The sequence below is a fragment of the Kryptolebias marmoratus genome, linkage group LG12 (assembly GCF_001649575.2).
Source record: "Kryptolebias marmoratus isolate JLee-2015 linkage group LG12, ASM164957v2, whole genome shotgun sequence".
In the NCBI taxonomy this organism is placed as follows: Eukaryota; Metazoa; Chordata; class Actinopteri; order Cyprinodontiformes; family Rivulidae; genus Kryptolebias; species Kryptolebias marmoratus.
Genome location: NC_051441.1, coordinates 14998986 through 15020124, shown reverse-complemented (window position 1 = coordinate 15020124; position 21139 = coordinate 14998986). Strand labels below are relative to the sequence as shown.

Here is a 21139-nt window from a genome sequence, read left to right as displayed (position 1 = left end):
TATTAAGATGCTTCTAAATATCCTTTGATGATCCTCTCTGGAAGCTTCAAAAATTTACTTGGGCTTCAGGGGTTTTAATAAACAGTTTTACCCAAGGATATCAGAAAATTAGCAACTTTGCTGTTTATGTCTTATAAATATTCAGGTATGATAATGTGAAAGGGTGACTGGGTTCGGTGTTTTAGCACAGACGCATATAAATGTGTGAAGACGAAGGTGTTGCTTTGTGGATTTTTGCACAGAATGAAGCTACAGTTGAGTGGCGTTTTGTGTGTATATGTGTGTGTGTGTGTGTGTGTGTGGACTCAGCACATATGGTGGTACTGTGACTCTATGTTAATCCAAACCCTTTAAAGTTAAAACAAAGAGAAAAGACACCATCTGGCTCAAAGTTCACTTTTCACAACTACAAGGACAAAATCAGTGTTAGAGAGAAAAAGACTTGAAACCACAGATGTTCATCAATAATAAATATTTACACTGACTGAAGATGCACAGCTCAAAAACAGGAGCTTTTCGGCACCACTTCAAAGTACATTTTCAAATTTAAGAAGCTCAGTTTGAGCTTTTTTCCCCCCATTCTTTTACAACTAATTTTATTGACTCGATGTATTTTATTTCCCAGGCTCAGCCAGCGCCCTCTTTCCCCCACCCAAACAACAACAACAAAAAAAAAAAACTTTGTTGCAAAGCTATTCAAAGCCTGACAAGTGCACTATGAGCTGTGGCATGTGTCACTGGTTTATCAAAGATAGTTGTTCGGGGTCATTTCCCCACAAAGCTGTCCAGAGGAGGTCAGCCGTCATGTGACGTAAATAATGCCACCACATTTGCTCTGCTGACCTTGCAGAGTGAGTTCATTCAGGCAAAATAAATGAAACCGCTTTCTGCAGGCACTGCATGATGTTGTGCTACTGAGCTTTGAAAACTGTTATATACTGTGTAAAGTCTATACAGCTATACTTCTTTTTTTTCATGTATCATTAGAAACTACTGGGTCCAAATTAAACTCCAGTATCTTAGCTTGATATCTAATCTACTGAGATATGTTACCAATTTGGCATGTTTTATTGTAAAACCCATCACAACCTGAATTGATTCATATCTAACTATGGTAGCTCACTTAGCTCACTTTGAAATATTTTTATCAGTAATATTTGTGAAGTATCTCATTCTCACTTCTAACATGCAATATAACGATGGCTGAGCCTGAATATTTTCACAGAAGTTGACCTCAGTGAACAGAAAAGCAAACAATGAATGTTTTCTATTTGCAGCCGTTCCTAAGTGTTTGTCATTCACAGAGCAGACAGTAAATTGGGCTCATTGATCCAAGTCAAAACCAAGTAAGAAGTCATTAGTTTTTTTATTACAAAGACTTAAAAAGGTTCATCTAAGGCAATGTTTTACACAACTACAGCATCCTTGTCAAGCCATTTGAATCGCTTTGGCAACCTGACTGTAATCCATAGTAAAAGAAAGAATAAAATGTAGAAGTTAGAGGATATGTGGACAATCTAACTATAAAACTTAATTAAAAAAACCAAACCAACAAGAAACAACAAAAACACTAACTAAAACCCTGATTTGCAATCGCACAGAAGGGACTGAACAAAGCAAACATACCAGTAAACCAGGAACAAAACTAAAAAAAGAAAAATCTTCTCAGAACATTTTAAAAACCACAGAGCATAACAATGACTGCAATAGGAAAACTCTGACCTTAAGCATTCACCTCATTCACTGAGTTTAATGTTAGGTCTCAAAAGAATGGTAGATTTGTGTACAGTTCATTCTCCCCGTTCATGTTAGACACATCTAAATAAAGCTGGAAGAAACATTATATTACAGTTTTTTAAAGAGCTATTCAGTTGAATGACTGTCTAAAATGCCAGGAAACGGGGGATTAGAACGGTGCTTAAAAATACAGACAGTATTCATGCACCCATTGACAAAAAATAAAATAAAAGATAAGCACTCAGATGGAATTGTGGAAATGAAATGAAACTGCATGTGTCCAAAGGTCGTGTAGTTGTATTGTAATGATTACAATATCAGATCAAATGGATAATAAAGATGGCAGTACAGGCCCACTGCTGGTATCATGTCAGTAGGGTGTGCCGACCCCTCAGGCGTGGACACAAGTGGAGTTTCAGCACAGAACAAAGTCATAAAGATGTCGTTTCCTTTCCTGCTTCAAGTCAGACCAAGTAAGGAACTGGACCTTAAGATCCAGCTGTTTGACACTGGGTTGGAGATGACATCCGAGCTGATGCCGTATGTTTGACTGGGGAAAGATCAGGGAACCTGGCTGATCACAGGAGGACCTCAACACAACGCAGGCAGACACATGTCATGTGTGAACAGGCATTATCCTGTTGAAAGACTGTACCTGGGTGCCATCTTGGTATGGGTAAGACCTGCATGTCACTGATGTAACGCTGTACTTGAGGGTTCCCTGAATCCATACCAAAGGTGACCTGAAGTCAGACCTTTTGTCTTCCCACACCATAATGCCAGGAGTAACACTGGAGTCTCTTCACAACATTGGCAGGATCGACCCTCTGCCTTCACCTTTACCATCACTATTTGTGTACACAACAGGCATATGTAGTAATGCAGAACTGAAATTCCTTGCTACTGAACGTGAGATGAGACCACTCGTCATTAGTTCATGCCTCCCAGTTACAGAGTTAATGACAGCTTACACATAGGGCGTAGTCCAGCCAGTGCCAGTTGTTGAGAACTGTGGGTGACCTGGGATGTTGTTAAGTGTCCAATAGCCATGTCCAACTGTCAAGAGCAAATGTAATGTAGTTCTGTAGAGTTTGGTGCACAGTTCGATGATGCTCCATTAGTGTGGTCTGTTTGACCTGTGTGACCTGAACCTTCACATGTGTGGATACTCTCATGCACTCATCGCTTCCAACGATAGTTCACTGTGACACCTGTTTGCCCCTGATGCCAAATAATTGCAAATTACAACCATGCGGCAACATACAAACCCACAATGCAACTCCTGTTAATCTACATTAAGAGTTTTATGCTGTTTAATGCATCTGCGAGGCATCCTCTGTGCCTGCTGACCTTCTCTCACCGTTTTAAATGACTGCCAGATGCTTCGGCAACTGTCTGATAACACTCCACTCCACCTGTGATGCCATCTCTTATACCCTCTGGTGCCTATTCCAGATGTGCAAAAAAGAATAATTTACAAACCATCACTGTTCTGCATGTGGACCAAATTAAGTCCAAATTGGACATAATTCTTCTGAGTGTTTAACTTTGTCAGTGAGTGTAGTTAAAGACACGAGGATCGTACTAATTAAAGCAGCAGACCTGTTTTTGCACTTGTTTCTGTTTAACTAGGGAATGTAGGTATAGAAAATGACAAAATAGATGAAAATGAGCGATGCTCTTTCCTGTTTATCATATATGCACGTATGAGTGGGCTTTCACCACACCGTAAGAATGTCTTTGGAGAAATGTAGGCTGCAGAATTGTAATGCAGATGTCCTCTGAAGACACCAGCCTCCCACACAAAGTCAGGAACATTTAAGATGACACACATCACATGAGTGAGTGCCTGCTCCTGAACACAGGCTGCACATTTTCGTCCACACTTTGTATTTCCACAGACGCTGCGCACTCGTGTTTTTCATACGTTTCATAAATAGTAATGTTTTCATGGATGTTTTCGCGTTGGTATTCCAGCGATGACGATTCCACTAATGAATAAGCTTAGACTCAGGCTCTCCACGGTGACGCATACGTGTAGCCCTAAATGCCTGTTACCATGGAAACAGGCAGCTGCCACACAGGTCTGATCAGCACAATGGTCGTGTTTTTTTTTTTCTTTCTCCCTCCTCTCTTTTTTTCTGTCGTGCTCTTTATGTCACTTTCAGTCTTCCTCCACCCCGCTGCTCCTCTCATCTTCGGCTCAGTCTTTTCTCTCAGTTCCTCTCACACAACATCCTCCCATTTTTTATGTTTCTTGCCTTGATTTCCATTCACTCTTTCATGCCACTCCCCACCGCCGCCACCACCACCTATCTCACTCGGCTGCTTTTCATTCACCCTGACGTTTTTACCTCTCTCTCAATTCATTCAGGTCAGCCCTGTCACCATGGATCTCATCGCTGTCCTCCTCTCCTTTCATCACTTTCACCACTTGTCATGTCCTCCTCTTTGCCTCCTTTCCTCCATCCATTTCTGTCTACCTGAGTCCTAATCCTACCCATTTCTTTCTGTTTTGTCCAACTTTTTGTTCTTTTAGTCTTTGCGATATTTACTGCGGCACTACGTTAAAAATGTTCTTGGGCGTGCAAATAATATTGTTCTTTTAGGAACAATCAAAGCTACACGGTTCCACCACGTTATGCTGTTGAACAGTGTATGAATGTCACAGAACAATGCATTGGGCTCAGCATAAACAGGGTGCCCAATCACTGTGAGCAACATAAACAACAATATCCTGACAAGAGTATCACCTAAACAGATAAAAGGGGCATGGACACACAGGAACACCTTGTTCTCACCTTGCCGAAGCTGCCCTTCCCCAGCACCATCAAGAAGTTGAAGTCAGACAGCCTCATGCGATCTTGGTTGCCGTTGGAGTCGAACCGGGATGCTGCATTCGCCGACTTGCCCTCTGTGTTCTTGCCAACTGCGATTTTTGCCCTCTAGATGGGAAAGAACAATGTTAGATTAAAAAAATAAAATAAAATTTAGACAAACATACCAAGCAATACATCTTAAAGAAATTTAAGCTATCCCTTTAAGATAAAGTTGGTGATTATTTGGTTTCAGAGCTGCTGTTTGTCGCATTTAAAAGCCAATATATTGAATATAATTAAAGGAAATTGATTTTATTTTGGAGATATCGTGGAGGGGAATAAGAATGAGTTTTGTGCTTTAAAATCTATAATAAAAACAGGATTTTTTTCCTTTTTTAAATGTACACAACATTAACACCAATGAGATCAGGGCAGCAGAAGACAACACTGATAAATCTGTTCTGCTACAACAAGCAAAACATGCTAGAAGCCTGAATTAAGCAACACAAAGATTTTATACAAAGAAACAGATTCAACAGAACAGAAAACCGACACAAACCGCAACTTTTCTTTTAGCAAAAGGCAACAAAAGGTGTGTTGTTAGGCGCATTTATATTCTAAATGCTAAGAGTCTTAAGTTTTATTCAGTTTCTTTCATTCTGCACAGAAACTTTCCCATCTGTCCCACTTTCTGTAACGTCCCTCCTCCACGTGAGTCTGCCTCTTTATGAATGTCCCTCGTTTCTCTGCTTCAGCTGGACTCTCACTGACTCTGAAACATCTTATACTGTGAAATACCAACTTTATGTTTAATAACTCATCTCTTCCAGTTCACTCTCTACTGTACTTCAGTGTTTTCAATTGATTCTCAACGTTAACTTTATTAATCTCTTGTCCTGCCTCTGCTAGGAAAATCACATTTTTCTACATTTTTACCTACCTTTTTTAGGATGCTCACCTTCCATTAAGCCTATTTAATATGTACATGACGAAACACCTAAGAACTGAAGTACAGGACGAGTACGACTTATCTTTTCGGATCTTATCTCTGATTGCTGATCCAACCAGAGGCTTTGTGCATTTTCTCTATCCTGTGCAGTTGCAGTACCTCTCCACCGTCAGTTCCCAACAAAAGGAAAGATTTCAGCTTCTCTACAGCTTCCTGCACCGTTTTTGTTGTTTTATACGTGCACATGTTTAATGCATCCCTTATAATTTATAACCTATTAATGGATTTGACACAAAATCTCTTTTCCTGTTGAGGTTCATGCATGCAAGTAATTGCTTGGCCACTTTAAGGCATTGCCATAAAAAGGGAGGAAAAGCAAAAGACAAAACAGATTTAATGTGTTTGTTTTTGCAAAGGCTACACATATAAATTTTAAACAGCAAGATTTTTGTAGTTCCAGATCCAGGACCCTCATTTGAGTCATTATCAGTGTGAAACATTTCAATCAGAAAACACCAAAATGTGTAAAACAATCCTACTGCAGCTTGGCTGGTGTACAAACTTGTGTTAGTTTGTTTTTTTGAGTAAGGGAGAGACATTAAACACACATTTCCAGTCCAGATATTAGTTATGTTATTCTGCCAAATGAAATTAAACTGAAATAAACTAAAAAATAAAGAAGAAATAAGCCTCTGTCACTGATGGGAAGACTGTTGTGTCGGTAGGCAAACATTCAAGAGACATTTAGATGCATTTAAACCAAAATAACCTAGAAACTGAAAGGCCAGAGGCTTTGTTTGAGCAGCTCAAAGATTATTTTAGCTCTGGGTCTTTTGCTTTTTCACCAAAGAACAGGGTAGATTAGGTAAATAAAATCAGCTGAAGTGTGAAACGTAAATCCTCTCTAAAGCGCCGCACAAGTTCTGCAACAGCCAAACAAGGTTGTGAGCTTTTTTTTTTGTGTGTGTGGTTTGGAACATAAAGTGCAGTGAAAATGTAGGAGAGTGACATCTGATTTCTCGGATATACAGCTTTATTTATTAGGTGACCAAAGCAGGCATAAAAGGGCTAAGATGAAATCGTGTGCTTGCGAACAGAAACAGCTGCTCCTGCAGAGCAACTTACAGCCTGACAAGTTCTGGTGAAGGTTAAATGGGAGACAAAAGAGTGGGGAAAAAAGAAAAAGCTACACACACTTAACCAATCACACATGCTTAGGTCTGTAAGCTTAATCCTAAAGGTTGAGGGAAATCTAAAACACTACCAAAGCTTTAATGCTTTTATTGATAACATATAAATGTAATTTTAGTTTTCAAAATAAGTGCTAACCCTAAAGGCTTATATACTTTCATTAGTCAAAGAAAATCAGTCTTGACTAGTTACACAAAAATATACTTTTGTTGCATATGTTTCAGTGCTTTCTTTAATCCAATTTTTGGAAAATATTTGAAAACCTGAGGATGTTTTGGCTGATTACTCCACAGAAAAGAGTTTCCAAACCTCATGGATGTATGTGATTTTGGATGGTGGGACATGAAGACGAGCAACTCATGTTACCAAAGTAAAATCTCTCTGTTTTTGTCTTTTCATTTATTTAACATCTGCTTGGGAGCTTCACTCTGGAGGTACCATGCGCCGGTGTATGTACTGTATGTGTGTGTGTGTGTGTGTAACATCAGGCCCTCTGAGGAAGTGTCTCAGTGATCATCAGAGGACCGTGACCTTGAGGAGAAGTGGGGGAGAACAAGAGATAAAAAGTGGAAAGCCTCACAAGAGAGTCCTGAAGGAGGCAGAGGACAGAATAGCTATCTGAGACATGAAGGATGTCACATGGGGACAGGGAAGGAAGAAGGACAAGGAGGATATAGCCTCAATGACTCTACACTAAATATATTTTTATTTGTTTACAAAAATAATAAGTCTTGACAAGAATGCAGAAGATAAACACAGTAAAATCTCTGCATTATAGGCAGATTTTTAAAATCTCACCTTTTCTTACTGAAAACCATGTTTTCATGTGGCTGAGAAGCAAAAACCCATAAGGTTTGTTTTGCAAAATATCTGTGTTAGGGTGAAGAAGGCCTGACCCTTTGCATAAAACAACAATCCCGCCTCTTATAAATATATTTATAGACCTGTTCTAGACAGGGTTTAGTTTGGCCTTTCTGGGCTACAGTAGATTAGGCTTGTTTGTGTTTTTCTTCTGAGGTAAGAAAAATAAAACAAAACTCCAGATTCTACAACAACGTCATCATACTAGTGATTAATAGATCGCATGTCTGTGAATGCATCCAGCTTTAATGTTACACAAAAGAACTTTAACAGATTTTTTAACGGAATCTCTCATGTTTGTGGCTTGGTGTCAGCATGACAGAATAGGAGGGAGGAAAAAAGAAAAAAAAAGGAAAACACAGAGTGGGGTTGTCCTCATCACTGCCAAATGTGTTAATGAATGGGCCTACTGGTCAGCCCACGCGCACACACACACACACCAACACGTCTGGACCTGCAGTGTGCCAGACCGGATGGTACTATAAGTGCGCCTGCCAACTGCTAACAGCTCTCCCAGAGTGGCTCTCACTCAGACACACACAGACACACACAGAGTGCCCAAAGCTGACTGCTCACACACATTCAAACACACACACACACACACACACCTCAAATTTCTGCCGTAGCTCCTCGTTGCCCTCCTCCCCCTCTGGAGCCACTGGAACGTTGAAGTACTCGCCTTCTTCCTGAGAAAGCAGCTTAAACCTAAAATCAACGGATATTTACAGTCAGATCAGTTCCTAATGACTTCATACAATTAAGATGCTTCACTGATCCCATGAAGCAAAGCTTCAAGCTGGTGGCGGTTTGTGCTCCAGCTTGAAGCGCTGACGAAAAATCAGTTAGTTATTCAATAATTTACTCTCCTTTCATGGTTACGGTTTTTCATAACGGTGCACATTTGATCCATAACAGCTGATGCCACTCCTGAATAAAGCACACGCCTCACAGCACCACCAGCTCATTTGGACCAGAGTGCTTTCACAGGGCATTAATGGATTTAATGACACAGATTTAAGCACCTTTGCTTTCCCCAAAAGTATTCGCAGACAGTTTCACCTTTAGCAGCCATGAAATCAGATAAAGGTTTCCTGAGAATATAACAACCACCACACTTATTTTAGTTGAAATGAAAGTGTTGAGTTTGTCTCAGCCATAAAAATTTATGCTTTGAAATCAAATGGAGAGAAAAAAGTCTCATAATAGTTACAAATAGATACTGCATGCTTTACAAATGCCTATATTTGTGAATAGGTTTGGCTAAATGTAAATGCATATTGTAACCCACTTATAAATATCAAGGAATCTGAGCACGCTTTAGCAACGACTTTACAAACTCAAACAATACAAATTGAAGAAATGTTAAAATTACACACAAATGTTTATCTTTAACTTCACAAATGTGACAGCTCTCACACTTGAATAGGTTTCCGTGCGCACAAATTGTTAAATACATGTGTACAAATGGAGTGACATGCACGGATTGGATTATATCTGTGCACAAATTAGCTTCCAGACGCACGTTGGGTCTTTTGAGAGTATTTTTTTGGTGCTTTCGGCTCCTCAGAGTCACAGATACATGTTGTGTTTAAGGGCTGGAGGAAAGCTGGGACATTTAAATTGCTGTGGGATTCAAAAGGCGTTCCCTCTACACGGTTATTCTGAGTCGAAAAGATGTTTTTTAATAAAAAATGGTTATTATCTCTCAACTAAAACACATAAGCTTGTGCTAATTTTTTTGGATTTTTTTAAGTTTAAAAATGTTAAGACAAAAAACTTATTTTGGAATATAAAAATCCAGAGTTTAAACAAGTTACTGCTGCATGGCAGTCATTCTTTTTCCCTCTGAGTGGAAGCAGGCAGCAACGTTTCAAGATGACCCTATGACTCATTCCTCCTATGTAAGTATGTGTTAAATGTCCATCCAAACAGGATTGTATTATCAGGCAATGTCGGATCAAAACATCTTTTCTTAGAGTGGAAAAGGTTTAGCATGAAGTTGCCACAGGAGGAGCTACTAAATATATTGTCACAAAATCATTGCATATTTTATTTGGTAATGAATTAAATAAATAAAACTCTTAAAACCATTTTGCTAGTACAATTTTCAGGTCCGGTTGGCGGGTAAAATCATTTTAAATTTCAAAAAAATTCAATAGGGGTGTGTGCAAATTCTAAATCAGTGAGTTAAGATGAAGAAGTTTAGCCTCCATCAGTTGCAGCCCAGTGAAATACTACACATAGTTTAGACTTATTGTCTTTACTATCAGATGAACAGAATTTGCAGTCTTGTAATTATTGTGTACCTTCAATGAAAAAAGAAAAACATAGGCCAACTATGCATTGGCAAAATCATGTTGCAAGCTCCGCTCTTATTAAAATTCTTTCAAATTCTGCCACCCGTAAGGAAATAATATTGTATAAAAAGAAGAGTAGAAGCTCGCAAATCAAAGTGTTTATGCCTCTCTCACTTCCTGCTGCTCTCTGCCGAGTACTGCCAGCGAGTGTGAGGCTTTGAAGCAACACAAGCGTGGATTAGAGGGAAAAACCTGCATTTTTACAGACTGGATCTGAATATCAGGTGTATAAAAGGTGTCTTTCTGCCTCCACCTCAAAAAGCTGGCATCTCATTAAAAACCCTGACAGAGCAGTGTCAGCAAAAAAAAAGGGGGGGAGATGCAGAGAAATAAAAACGGTGGAAGTAGGGGGGTGGGAGTGGTGAGGCGATAAAGAAGCAGAGATAAAGAGATGGGGTAGAGTTGTTCTGGCACAGAATAAAAAGTGAAGTTCCATCTGAGGTGTTTCTCCTGTGATACGGTAATGAACAAGGTCACCTTCACTCTCACTCTCCCTCCTTCTGCTTCTTGGTGGCATTTCTCTGCCTCACGTCCCTCTGTTTGATTCACTCACTCGGGCCTCTTTATCTTACCATCCGTCCACTCCTTGTTTCTGGAGCTCTGAGATGCCAAAGGACAGCGATCCCATGAAGTCATTGCGGCTGGTCAGGTCCCAGTCCCACACCTCCACGGACAGACGGCGGTCCTTATCGTACTCCTTCAGGTGGCTGGAGGAGACACAAGGTTGGGTTATCTGCAGTCATTTTTAATAAGCTTATTCTACGGCATGAGAGCAGTCTGATTTGTTACTCATTCCTCAAATATAAGAAATAAAAATCTAGCTGCAGCGATACTGAGGGCCTCTGTGTCTGCCATAAAACATGCACAAACCAGTTTATTAACTCTTCCTAATATCTCCAGATTTTGATTGGTTGGATCAATGCAAAAAAAAAAAATTAAAAAGAAAAAGAATTTAGTCCCCTGCAGCCAGAACATCTGCACTAAGATGCCTGGAGTTGATGAGGCTTATTAAGAATGCAACTGCATCAAAACAAGCCCAGAAGCAAGGTTTTACAAACACAAGAAGCCAGATGTTTTCATCTGAGCGCTGGCGGTTCCACACTCTTGGATAGACCAGCATAATGTGACGGTCTGAAGCCGCTGCTGCACCGAGTAGGAGAGGGAAAGATCAAAGAAAGGACAAAAAGGGGAAATGCAAAGATGGACATTAATAAATAAACGCAAAAGCCTTACAATTTGAAGGTCTCGTTCCAGACGGGGTTCAGGCAGCACTTTATAGTCTTGGTTTTCTGTTTGCTTTCGCTGCGGGGATCTGGGATCAGTTTAAGTTTCACGTAGGGGTCTGACAGACCATTGGGGTCCATGGGAATCAGATTCCTGGCCTCTTTGACTGAAAGTAGAAACAAAGAAAATGAAGGAAAAATACATTTTAAAAAAAGAGGAAAGAGGAGAGGCGACATTCTGCAATATCAAATAACATTTTGAGTTACTGAATTCTTTAAACAGATGAAATAATTTGAATTTTTTTGCAAACAAAAATGTTGAAAAAATGTCAGTATCTCAAAATATTTATAAATTGTTTAAAGTTGATGAAATATAAAAAAAGAAATGGATGTTTTGAAACCAAAAAATTGAACTGATGGTTATATGCTGCACTGTTTCTAAATAGCCTAAGAAAGAAAACTGCCTTTATCATTTATTTTTGACAAACTTTAAGAAATAATGACCCCTGCAAATATACAGGAAGGCTCCCGGGCTGAACTAGAAGAGCAACAGGCTAGATGCTGCTGCTGCTGTTTGTGCTTCTAAATAACCATAAAATTCCATGTAAATAGTTGTGTAACGTTTAGTTGAAAAAAGTGTAAAAGTTTATAAAAAAGCATTTACATTAACCACTATGAGATTTTGAGAATGGAGTTGTTTTCAGATGGCACAGATCCATTTCAGTCTTGGGTTTGCTCGGACTCGTTGTTAGCTGAGGTCTTTAAAGAGCTATCTACAACAGGTAAGATATTAACTGTTCATAACTCTTGCATAGAAACCCACTTCAATAACTTCATGCTCCTATGGGGACATTAGATTGATTTGTTAAATAAAAGTGTCATAAAAATATTACTGATTAAAACCCATAATTATTCACCACATCCAAAACCATCAACGTAAACACAACTCCAGGTTATATCCTATTGATTTCATCTTGTTTTAAAAAGTGTTGAATTATTCATAATGATTGCAATTATTTCATTTTTCTGAGCAAATGTTCTGACCTTAATGTGAATGCTCTCAGCCAGAGTAGACAAAAAAAAAAAAAACCCTCTCCCTTGAAACATCTAAATCTTATTATTTATGATAAACCTGAGGGACACTTTTCTAACCCTTTGCTGTAATAGGGAAGGGAGGGGGGGATTTACAGCCTTGGGGTTGTCAGATTTGACAGTAATGACCATGTAGACCAACTGGAGGTCACCATTTCCAACACTAATCCTTCTTTTGTCACTGCCTGTTTATGGACTGTAATTGTATTCCAGTGTGGTAAAATCCCCTGTGAATGGAGTGTGTTTTAAATTGCGTGTGTGTGTGTGTGTGTGTGTGCGCGCATAATTATCACTTCTGGTCAAGTTGTGAGGTCACATCAATTACCAGAAGCATAGCTGCTGTGTTTTAGGCAGCACGCTGCGGCAGCACTCAGCACTTCATACTTCATATACACAGGCACTCTGCGCTGGTGAGGCGCCTGAATTTATGTGTCGTTAAAAATCGCAGACAAAAGTGTGGCAACGGGAGCTGCGATAAACTACAATATGTAGTAAACTACGCACATGTTGTGAGAACAAACAAACACTCTCCAGCAGAATTAAAATAGCATAAATAAAACTGCTGCTGTAGATTCTCAGTCACCCAGGACATGGCAAATAGACCAGTTGCTTTGTTTTTTTGTTGTATTTTTTTGGGATGTATTTAAAATAGTAAATGGACTATACTTATATAATGCCTTACTAGCAAACCAGGCCACTCAAAGCACTTTACAACACAATCTCATTTACCCATCCACATATATTTATACAGCACTCTTCTACAGCTCTACAAAGCTAATCTGAATAAGTCATTCTATAGACGCTAATCAGCGCTTTAGATCACATTTGTACACCAATGGGGCACACATCAGAGGAAATGAGGAGTTCAGTGTCTTGCCCAGGGACATTTCAACATTTGACTGCTGCCAGAAATCGAACCTCCAACTCTCTCATTGGAGGACGACTCCTCTAGTCGCCATTTTCTGGCACTGCTGTAAAACCGAAGGCAATGTCGGAAAACCTCACTTTCAAACAAGTGTTGAGTTTAACTCTCTGCCTAAACATGGTTCCAAGAAAAATAACTACAAGTTCAGTATCTGTACAAAGATCAGCAGCACTTGGAGTGCAGCCATGACTGTAGTTCTCTTGCAGAAAATGGTGCATTAAAGTTACTAAGTAGATCTGCGTGACATATCAAAGGTTTGTTGTTATCGCACTATCAACACGCACATGAAAACATAAGGAGAGGACGATGTTTGAAGATACCTGACATGATGATGTCAGACTATCAACTATAAGCTCTAAAGGGGATTTCAGGACAAATGCGATAAAGGCGAGGCTGCGCTCTGAAACACATTTGCAAAATTGTAAAACTTGGTCCTTTAATTTTGCCACGCTGACAGGAAAAAGACAAGAAAACTGGAAAATAGTCCTGATAAAACATAACTCTACCTTGTGAATCTGTCCCACTAAAACAATAAAAATAAATACAATAAACATCTTGGAGCAACATACTAAAGGACTAAAGGAGGAGCTGCCCAGTGTGGGAAAAAGCCCCAAATGTCAAGGAAACGCAGGTTTATTCTACACTAACCTCTGATAGGTTAAGCACGGCACAGACCCGGCATTCAACTCTCAGCAGAGCAGGTCAATAAATATTAGATGATGCCTGTTAAAGTGACCATCAAATATTGACTGAGGAGAGCCGTAAAGAGGGGAGTACAACAAATCGTCTCAGAGGACACAGAGTAAATAGCAGCGAGTAAATGCGAGGGAATCCGCCGTTGTTCTGCATGTGCATTCAGATGCGCCTAACTTCCGTTTGACCCGGACAGAACTCGTCTGTGTGTAGCTGTGTGGGTGTGAGAAGGTGCAGCTCGGGGGGGCCAGGAACAGCAGAGCGGCTCACAGCAGGGTGGGTGTTCACAGAGCGCCTTCTTCCTTCGTGAAACAGCCTCGTCAAGTTTCAGAGGGATTCTGTTTTGTCTGAGTTTCTGTGCATGTGTGCTGCTAAATCTTTACTGGAAAACGTGTGTATGCACGCTGACAGAAACATCTAATCCTAACGACGGATTTGAACACCGTACTTCTTAGAGTATGAGTTGAGAATGACTATCAGCTACTATCACACTAAATTTTAGTTTGATATTTGTAATTACTTGTGTTATAGCCATTTATATGTTTGCTAGGGTCAATTAGCTGTGGCCACCATCTTGGTCTGACTCCAAAAGTTAATGAGTTGTAGATGAGCATGCAATGATTACTTTCTAAGTTTCATTAAAATCCATTCAGTGGTTCATGAGATATTTTGCTAACAGATGGATAGTATTAACTCTAACAGTTAGCAGCAAAGATGTCACCAAATATTTAATGCCCAGAGTATGTTTTGTGAATAACTCCCAGCTACTACCACACCTAATGTTAGCTTTAAAACTTGCTGAGTTACATTGATTTTTTGTGTTTTCTATGGGCAGTTGGCTGAATTGGGTTGACTCCAAAAGGGAACGAGTTGTAGATTTACATCCACTGACTACTTTCTGGGAGTTTCATTAAAGTCCATCCACTGGATCATTAGATATTTCGCTAATACTACAGGAAAACAAACACACACACTGAAATGGGCAAAAAAACATTATCGCCCTTTCACCTTAGGTAGCAGGTAATACATATCATTACCAAATGAACAAGCTCTGCACTAAAACACGATTTTGAGTGCTACTGCACCACAATAATGACTCACAGGTCAGTTGCGTTGATTAAAAACAATTGCTGGTAAATTTGCTAAGAAATGTTACTGGACGTAGTTCATTATTCTGCTCTGCAGCGTAGCTCTGAGTGGAGTTGAGATTTTACTGCTGACTCGGTTCTGTATGCGATAAGTGCGCTGCCTTATCATTTCCCACAGAAACGAGCGGCTAATGATCAGTCTGTGAGCGTGGGAACCAGGAGCAGAGTTAAACACCGAACACAGGGACAAAAACCTACATGCACCCTTCTAATTGTGTTGTTAGTGGTTAAACAGCCAAAAAGAAAAACAAAAAAACAAAACAAAAAAAAAGAGTTTCCAGTGAGAAGGAAAAACAAAGACAAAAAAAGCACATGTATTAGCAGTGAGTCACACATTTTTATGAATTACAACAGTTTGAGTTAGTGCAGATGTGACGTTTTAGGCAAATGTGCCCAGATTTAACTAATGATACATAAAATTGAATATCTCTTAATTAAATTATTCAGGTTTAAAAGTTCCTTATGTGCCCTGTCCTTCAACAATATAAGATAAGGCTCATTAGCCTCCTTTTAGTCTAATTTTAAATCCATTTCAGTAAGAATTGTCGGGTTTATCTAATTTAATGTTGATCTCTGCTGCCACCTGCAGGGTGGTGATGGCGTTCTCTGCTTTTTCTCTTCGAGGTTACACACATTTTTGCAAAAAATAGGCCTTTCTAAATTGTACAAAATAGGCCAAACCAAAATGTAATGAAGTACCTAAAGGTTATTCGGTTTAAAGGTCTGACTAAATAACAAGAAAAAACAGTTGGTTCATGGATGTAAGAGACAGTTTTAACTATTTGTTCGTATTTTAGTAGCAGCGGTGCCAATCAGTCCAATGCTACAATATAAAGTAGAAATATGAATATGTTTAGAATAATTATTTTTTGAAATTTGGCTGCCAGAGTTCTTAAAAATAAAATAGAAAATTGTGAACCCTCTGAACACTTTCAAAGACATTTTGAATATTTCTGATATGAATCAGGAGTGAAACTGTTCACAAACTAACAAGTTTATTTGTGCTTTAATCAGTTTTAATAGACAGTTAATGGGAGCCTAACTAACTGCTGGAAAAATAATTATAAAATAATGCTGTCCTACAGAACAAATGTGAGTTTAAATCAAATCCACATTGAGGTGTTCTGTTTCAGGCCAAACTTTTTTTTATTCAGATTTCCTAAAAATTAAACCTTAAATATTTACTCATGTAGAGAATAAAGCTACTAAGAACTGTACTGATGCTAATATGCTAACAGAGACAGATATCTATCTGCGCAGCAACGCTCTAGTCAATCTGTAACATTTCATTTGGATTGGGTTTTTTTATTATTTAATTAGGTAATTTCATGTTAAACAATGTCCTTAAATGTTCAGACTTCTTTGTTAAGGTTTGAATAACTATGAATGTTTCAGTACTAGTGTTTCTAAAAACTTACTTACTCACTTATTTACAAATAGGACACAAAAAGGTGGACAGCCAGGAATGTGTTTTTAAATAAATAGAATAAATTAAATTACATGACTATCTTTTCTTCTGCCTCGATGCCAACGGTAACAACGCAAAATAAGCTGCGCTCAGAGTATGTGATGAGCTACTACCACCAGAATTTAACTGAATATCTGCAAAAATGACTCAGTTACGGGCATTTATGCATTCGCTAAGTTTGATTAGTTGTGGCAACCATCATTAACTCCAAAAGTCAATCAGTTGTCAATGTACATCCAGTAATGACTTGATGAGATTTTCATGAAAATTTATCCAGTCGTTCATCAGATATTTTGCTAACAGACAAACAAAGTTGACTCCAAACGATAATCTCAGATTAGAGAATGTGTTAGGTGTGACTCTCAGCTTCTACTACACAAGATTTAACTCAGTATCAGAAATTTTCACTAAGTTCTGAGCATTTTAGTGTCAAACAGCATAGCGGCCATTTCATTAAAATCAATTTACTGGTTCAAGAGATATTTTGCTAACAAACAGACATAAACTCGTGCGCGCACACACACACACACACACAAGCATTTACATAATCACCCACTGTCCACAGCTGATAAACAGATGTTTAGGTGTGTCTTTGGTTTCTCAGTAACTCAACAATAATAAGAAACGTCTAAAATGTTCAACTCAGGACTTCATAGATGAACCGAGACGTGGCATTTTATGTTCACTGTTTAACTATTTAGTCTTCCAAATTCAGATTTTCATCTTGGAGAAATTTCAACAGCATTGAAATGACTCGCCTGCACTGGGAAGAACTCAGCAGAACTTTATTTGTGACGATTCTGTAACAAGACCTAAATTAAACTTTGTGCTTTTCTGGCTCCATTTGTCAAAGTCCTTTCCTGTTACTTACATTTAAAAAAAAGAGAAGAAAAAAAAGATTGAGCCAACTCATTGAAATAAACTATTCAGCTGAGCCAGCTCATCATCTGTGGTGAATGTCACTGTAAAAGGATGGTGTAATACGAAGGAAAATATGTTTTAACTGTAAATTCATCTTGAAAAAATCACATCTAAGATCTGTGCTAGAAGATTTTTTGGACTGAAGATCTGTATTTCTTTAGTTTTTTATTTAACACAACAGTCCCAACCAGACACAAACCTGTGCACTTAGATCAAATCTTAGTGAAAAATACAAACTGACTTTTTTGCTCATTTCTGAATTTGAACACCTCTGCAAGTCTACCAGCAGAGGGCGACAAACGACAGGTTTTATTTTTCCTAAACATTCGTTGCTGATGCTTTTGTGCACGTGCAGCGCACATGTCTGCGCGTGCTCCTGCCACGGACTCACTGGTAACGGTGAGAACGTTAGTCTTGACCTCGGCGCTGATCTCGATGCGCCCTCTCCTCTCGGTGTGGTCCGTCCCGCACAGGTTGGGCACGTTGGGCACGCAGCGCTTGTGGATGTTCATCATACAGTCTGGACGCACAGAAACACGGTGAAGTCAGCAGAGATACAGAGACATCTGCAAACGAGCTGGTCTGGTGTGTGTGTGTATGTGTGTGTGTGTGCGTGTGCGCCAGAGCACTTACGGTCACATCTCATGCCCTGGTGGATCAGGCCGTACAGTAGAGAGCCACAGTGGTCACAGAAAGTTGGACTAGAGTAGGTGTGGATCTTAAATTTATGCTTTGACCTCGGGTCCTGGAGGGAAACAAGCAAAGAAACAAAAACACATCAGGGGTTATAGACCATGCATGGGCAAAATAAGGCCTGAGGGCCAGATGTGGCTCTTGAACAAACTCTACTCGACCCTCGACGTCCTCAAACATACAAACAAACAAAAACAAAAAACCTAACTTCAAATAAATTAAAAATAGAAGAGGATTTTTGTAACGATTCTTAAGGAAAGTTAAAACAAAGTCTATACTGGCTTTTCACCAGTTTATAAAAAGAAGAAGAAGAAGAAGAAGAAGAAGAAAAAACCTGTCAATGTTTTTTTTTTTGTGACTAAAACAGGCCTAAAAAGAGCATTTACAGGAAGGGAAGTTTAACAGGGGGTGGGGGAGGGGGTTAGAAGAGTTTTTTTAGAAAGGCAACAAAAGGCAGCTACACAATGAACCGTTGTGTGTGTGTGTGTGTGTGTGTGTTTGCATGCACAATATTAAACAAAAAGTTGTCCAGACTCAGTCATCCACGAAGTTCATTAAAGCCTCTCTAACCCGCGCAGAGATACTGCAGGCAGGGAGACGTTTAAATGAACTCACGGAACCAAAGGTGAAAACACAAACATGCAGCTGTGCTTCCATCGCTACAGGAGGCAGGAAAGTGACGCCTCGCACGGGTTTCATGTCGCCCGCCGCCAAAGGCAAAAAACGGCAACGTGTTCGCCCGTGTCTGTGTCTGTTAGCAAAATATCTCGTAAAACCAGGAGACGGATTTTAATGAAACGCTCTGAAATGAATCACCGGGTGTGCACCTGCAACTGATTAACTTCTAGAGTCAAGGTGATTCGAAACGGCCGCCACAGCTAGGCGACCTTAGCCAACTCAAAACCGGCTATAACTCAGTCGGCGTTACGGATGCTGAGCTAAAACCTGGTGTGGTAGTAGCTCAGAGTCGTCTTCAACGCTTTCTGTGAGCGCTGATGGATCTAAAAAGGTGCAGGAGGTGAAACAACTGCATACGAACCTTTTAGGTGCGAAAGACAGAAGTCAGCCCTAAATCTGAAATTAAACTACTTTGTTTTCTTGTTTTTTTTTTTTTTTTTTTAAATCTCAGTCACATTCTCCCCATCCAGAGAAGAGAGAAGAGGCCAGAATGATAATGCCGGTCATTTATCATTCTGTATTTTAACAACAAAGCTGTTAAATACACTGAATGATTTTAGAACCTGCCAACAGGAAATATCAGGACGATCTGGCTTGCTTGCGCCTGATATTGTTTATTTAAATGCAGAGTCTTTTTTTTTTTTTTTAAACCCGGCCAGGAGCTAACTAATGGACTATTAATTATTTACAGTTGCAGGTTTTTAAAGAGAATTCGACGTCGAGTTGCATTTAAAAATCCACAACAGAGCATCGATCCTTTTTTTTAAAAATCACTTTATGTGAAGCCATATAGACCTGGACGTATGAGTTGGTAAAAAAATAATTCAGTTTTTGGATTTTCCGCCAGAAGGAAGGAGCTCAAACTCCAAAAAAAAGGGTGTCTGATGAGTCTGACAAAACTTTCTGAGCTCAGAAATGTCCAGGAAGAGACTGATTTACACCGAATTATACCTAACTTAGTTAAAAGTTCCTTCAGAAATGAGTGTGCCTCTCAGTCTGTGAGGGCTTGTCTGCATGGTTGGCATCCCTGACATTTTCTTTGCTCAACTCTGTGTGTGTGTGTGTGTTTACGTTTGCAGGCGAGCTCCTTGGCTGCTTCTAGTCTTTCTCAAGGACAGAACCATCCGCTGTCTGACTTTGGCGTTATTCAAAGAAAAAAACGAGAAAACACAGCGCCGGGAGACTTTTAGGGGCTGGTGGATACTTCTGCAGCAGCAGTAATGATGATGTGCTGCTTTCATCGGCCTTGAAGACGCTGATCAATCGGAAACCGAGAAGCAGGAAGACAAAGGCATAAAAACAAAGACTTCCTGTCTCCTCTGCTTTTTGAGTCTCTGACTGATGGCAAATCAGAGGAACCAAAAAAAATATGTATTAGTAACTCAGAAATAAGAATCTGGAATCTGTTTAAGATTTAAAAGCTCAAGATCTGCAAAACTGTCTGAGTTATAGCCATTTTTATGTTTTCTAAGTTAAGTTAGCTGTGGCAACCATACCGAATTGGATTGACTCCACAAGTTAATCAGCTGTAGATGTACATCCAGTGGTTACTTCCTGAGAGTTTCATTCAAATCTGTCTGGTGGTCCATGAGATATTTTGCTAACAGACAAACAGCGGTGACCTCAACAGTTAATGCTAAAGTTTTAGGGAAAGATTTTGTACAACGAGAAGCACATATGTGACATATGTGTCATGAATGATGTTCAGCGATAATCACATCAAGTTTTAGCTCAATATTTGTAAAATTAACTGAGCTTTTAGTCATTTTTGTGTTTTCCTAGGACAGTTGGCTGTGGCAGCCATCTTGAAATGGCTCAACTCCAAAAGGTAATCAATTATAGTGGTTCATCCAGTGATTATTTCCTGAAGGTTTTATTAAACTCTGCCCTGTGGTTCATGAGATATTTTGTTAACAGACAGACAGAGTTAACTACAAATGGCTAACGGCAAAATTGGAATGAAAGAGCTTGTGCAATCCATTAGTGCTGAGAATAATTGTTGGAAATCAGTATCAGATACTAACACACCAAATCTGAAGTCAGTATTTTTAGAATTGATTAAGTGATAGCCACTTTCTGTTCGCTAAGGTCAGGTGGTTGTGGCGGCCATCTTGAATCGGGTTGACACCAAAAGGTAGTCGGTTGTACATCCAGTTATTATTTTGTTTCAATAAACTCTATCCCAATTTTATTATGTGTTATTGTGCTCAGCGAGCAATAAAAAATGTTTTTCTCATTAAAAAAAACAATGAAAAATATTTTATTAAAAATAAAGTGATTTTACGACAGAAAGCTGCTCCGTAAATACACCTTCCTGTAACAGAACGCTGTGTTTCTTCGCTTTTCTTACACAGTTTGAGTCCCACCTACAGTTTGAGTCCAGG

General features: G+C 39.3%; 1 protein-coding gene across 2 annotated transcripts in view; it reads right to left on the bottom strand.

Moving 5' to 3' along the window:
• prkcbb (protein kinase C, beta b) overlaps positions 1–21139 on the bottom strand; it is a 94191-nt gene that overhangs the window by 36800 nt on the left and 36252 nt on the right. For both annotated transcript variants that reach the window (XM_017416732.3, XM_017416731.3), the window contains exons 4-9: positions 18018–18129; positions 17776–17904; positions 11148–11304; positions 10487–10621; positions 8166–8262; positions 4539–4682 (exon numbers count right to left, since the gene is read on the bottom strand). In XM_017416732.3, the coding sequence (XP_017272221.1) occupies positions 4539–4682; positions 8166–8262; positions 10487–10621; positions 11148–11304; positions 17776–17904; positions 18018–18129 (774 nt within the window). The remainder of the gene's footprint in view (positions 1–4538; positions 4683–8165; positions 8263–10486; positions 10622–11147; positions 11305–17775; positions 17905–18017; positions 18130–21139) is intronic.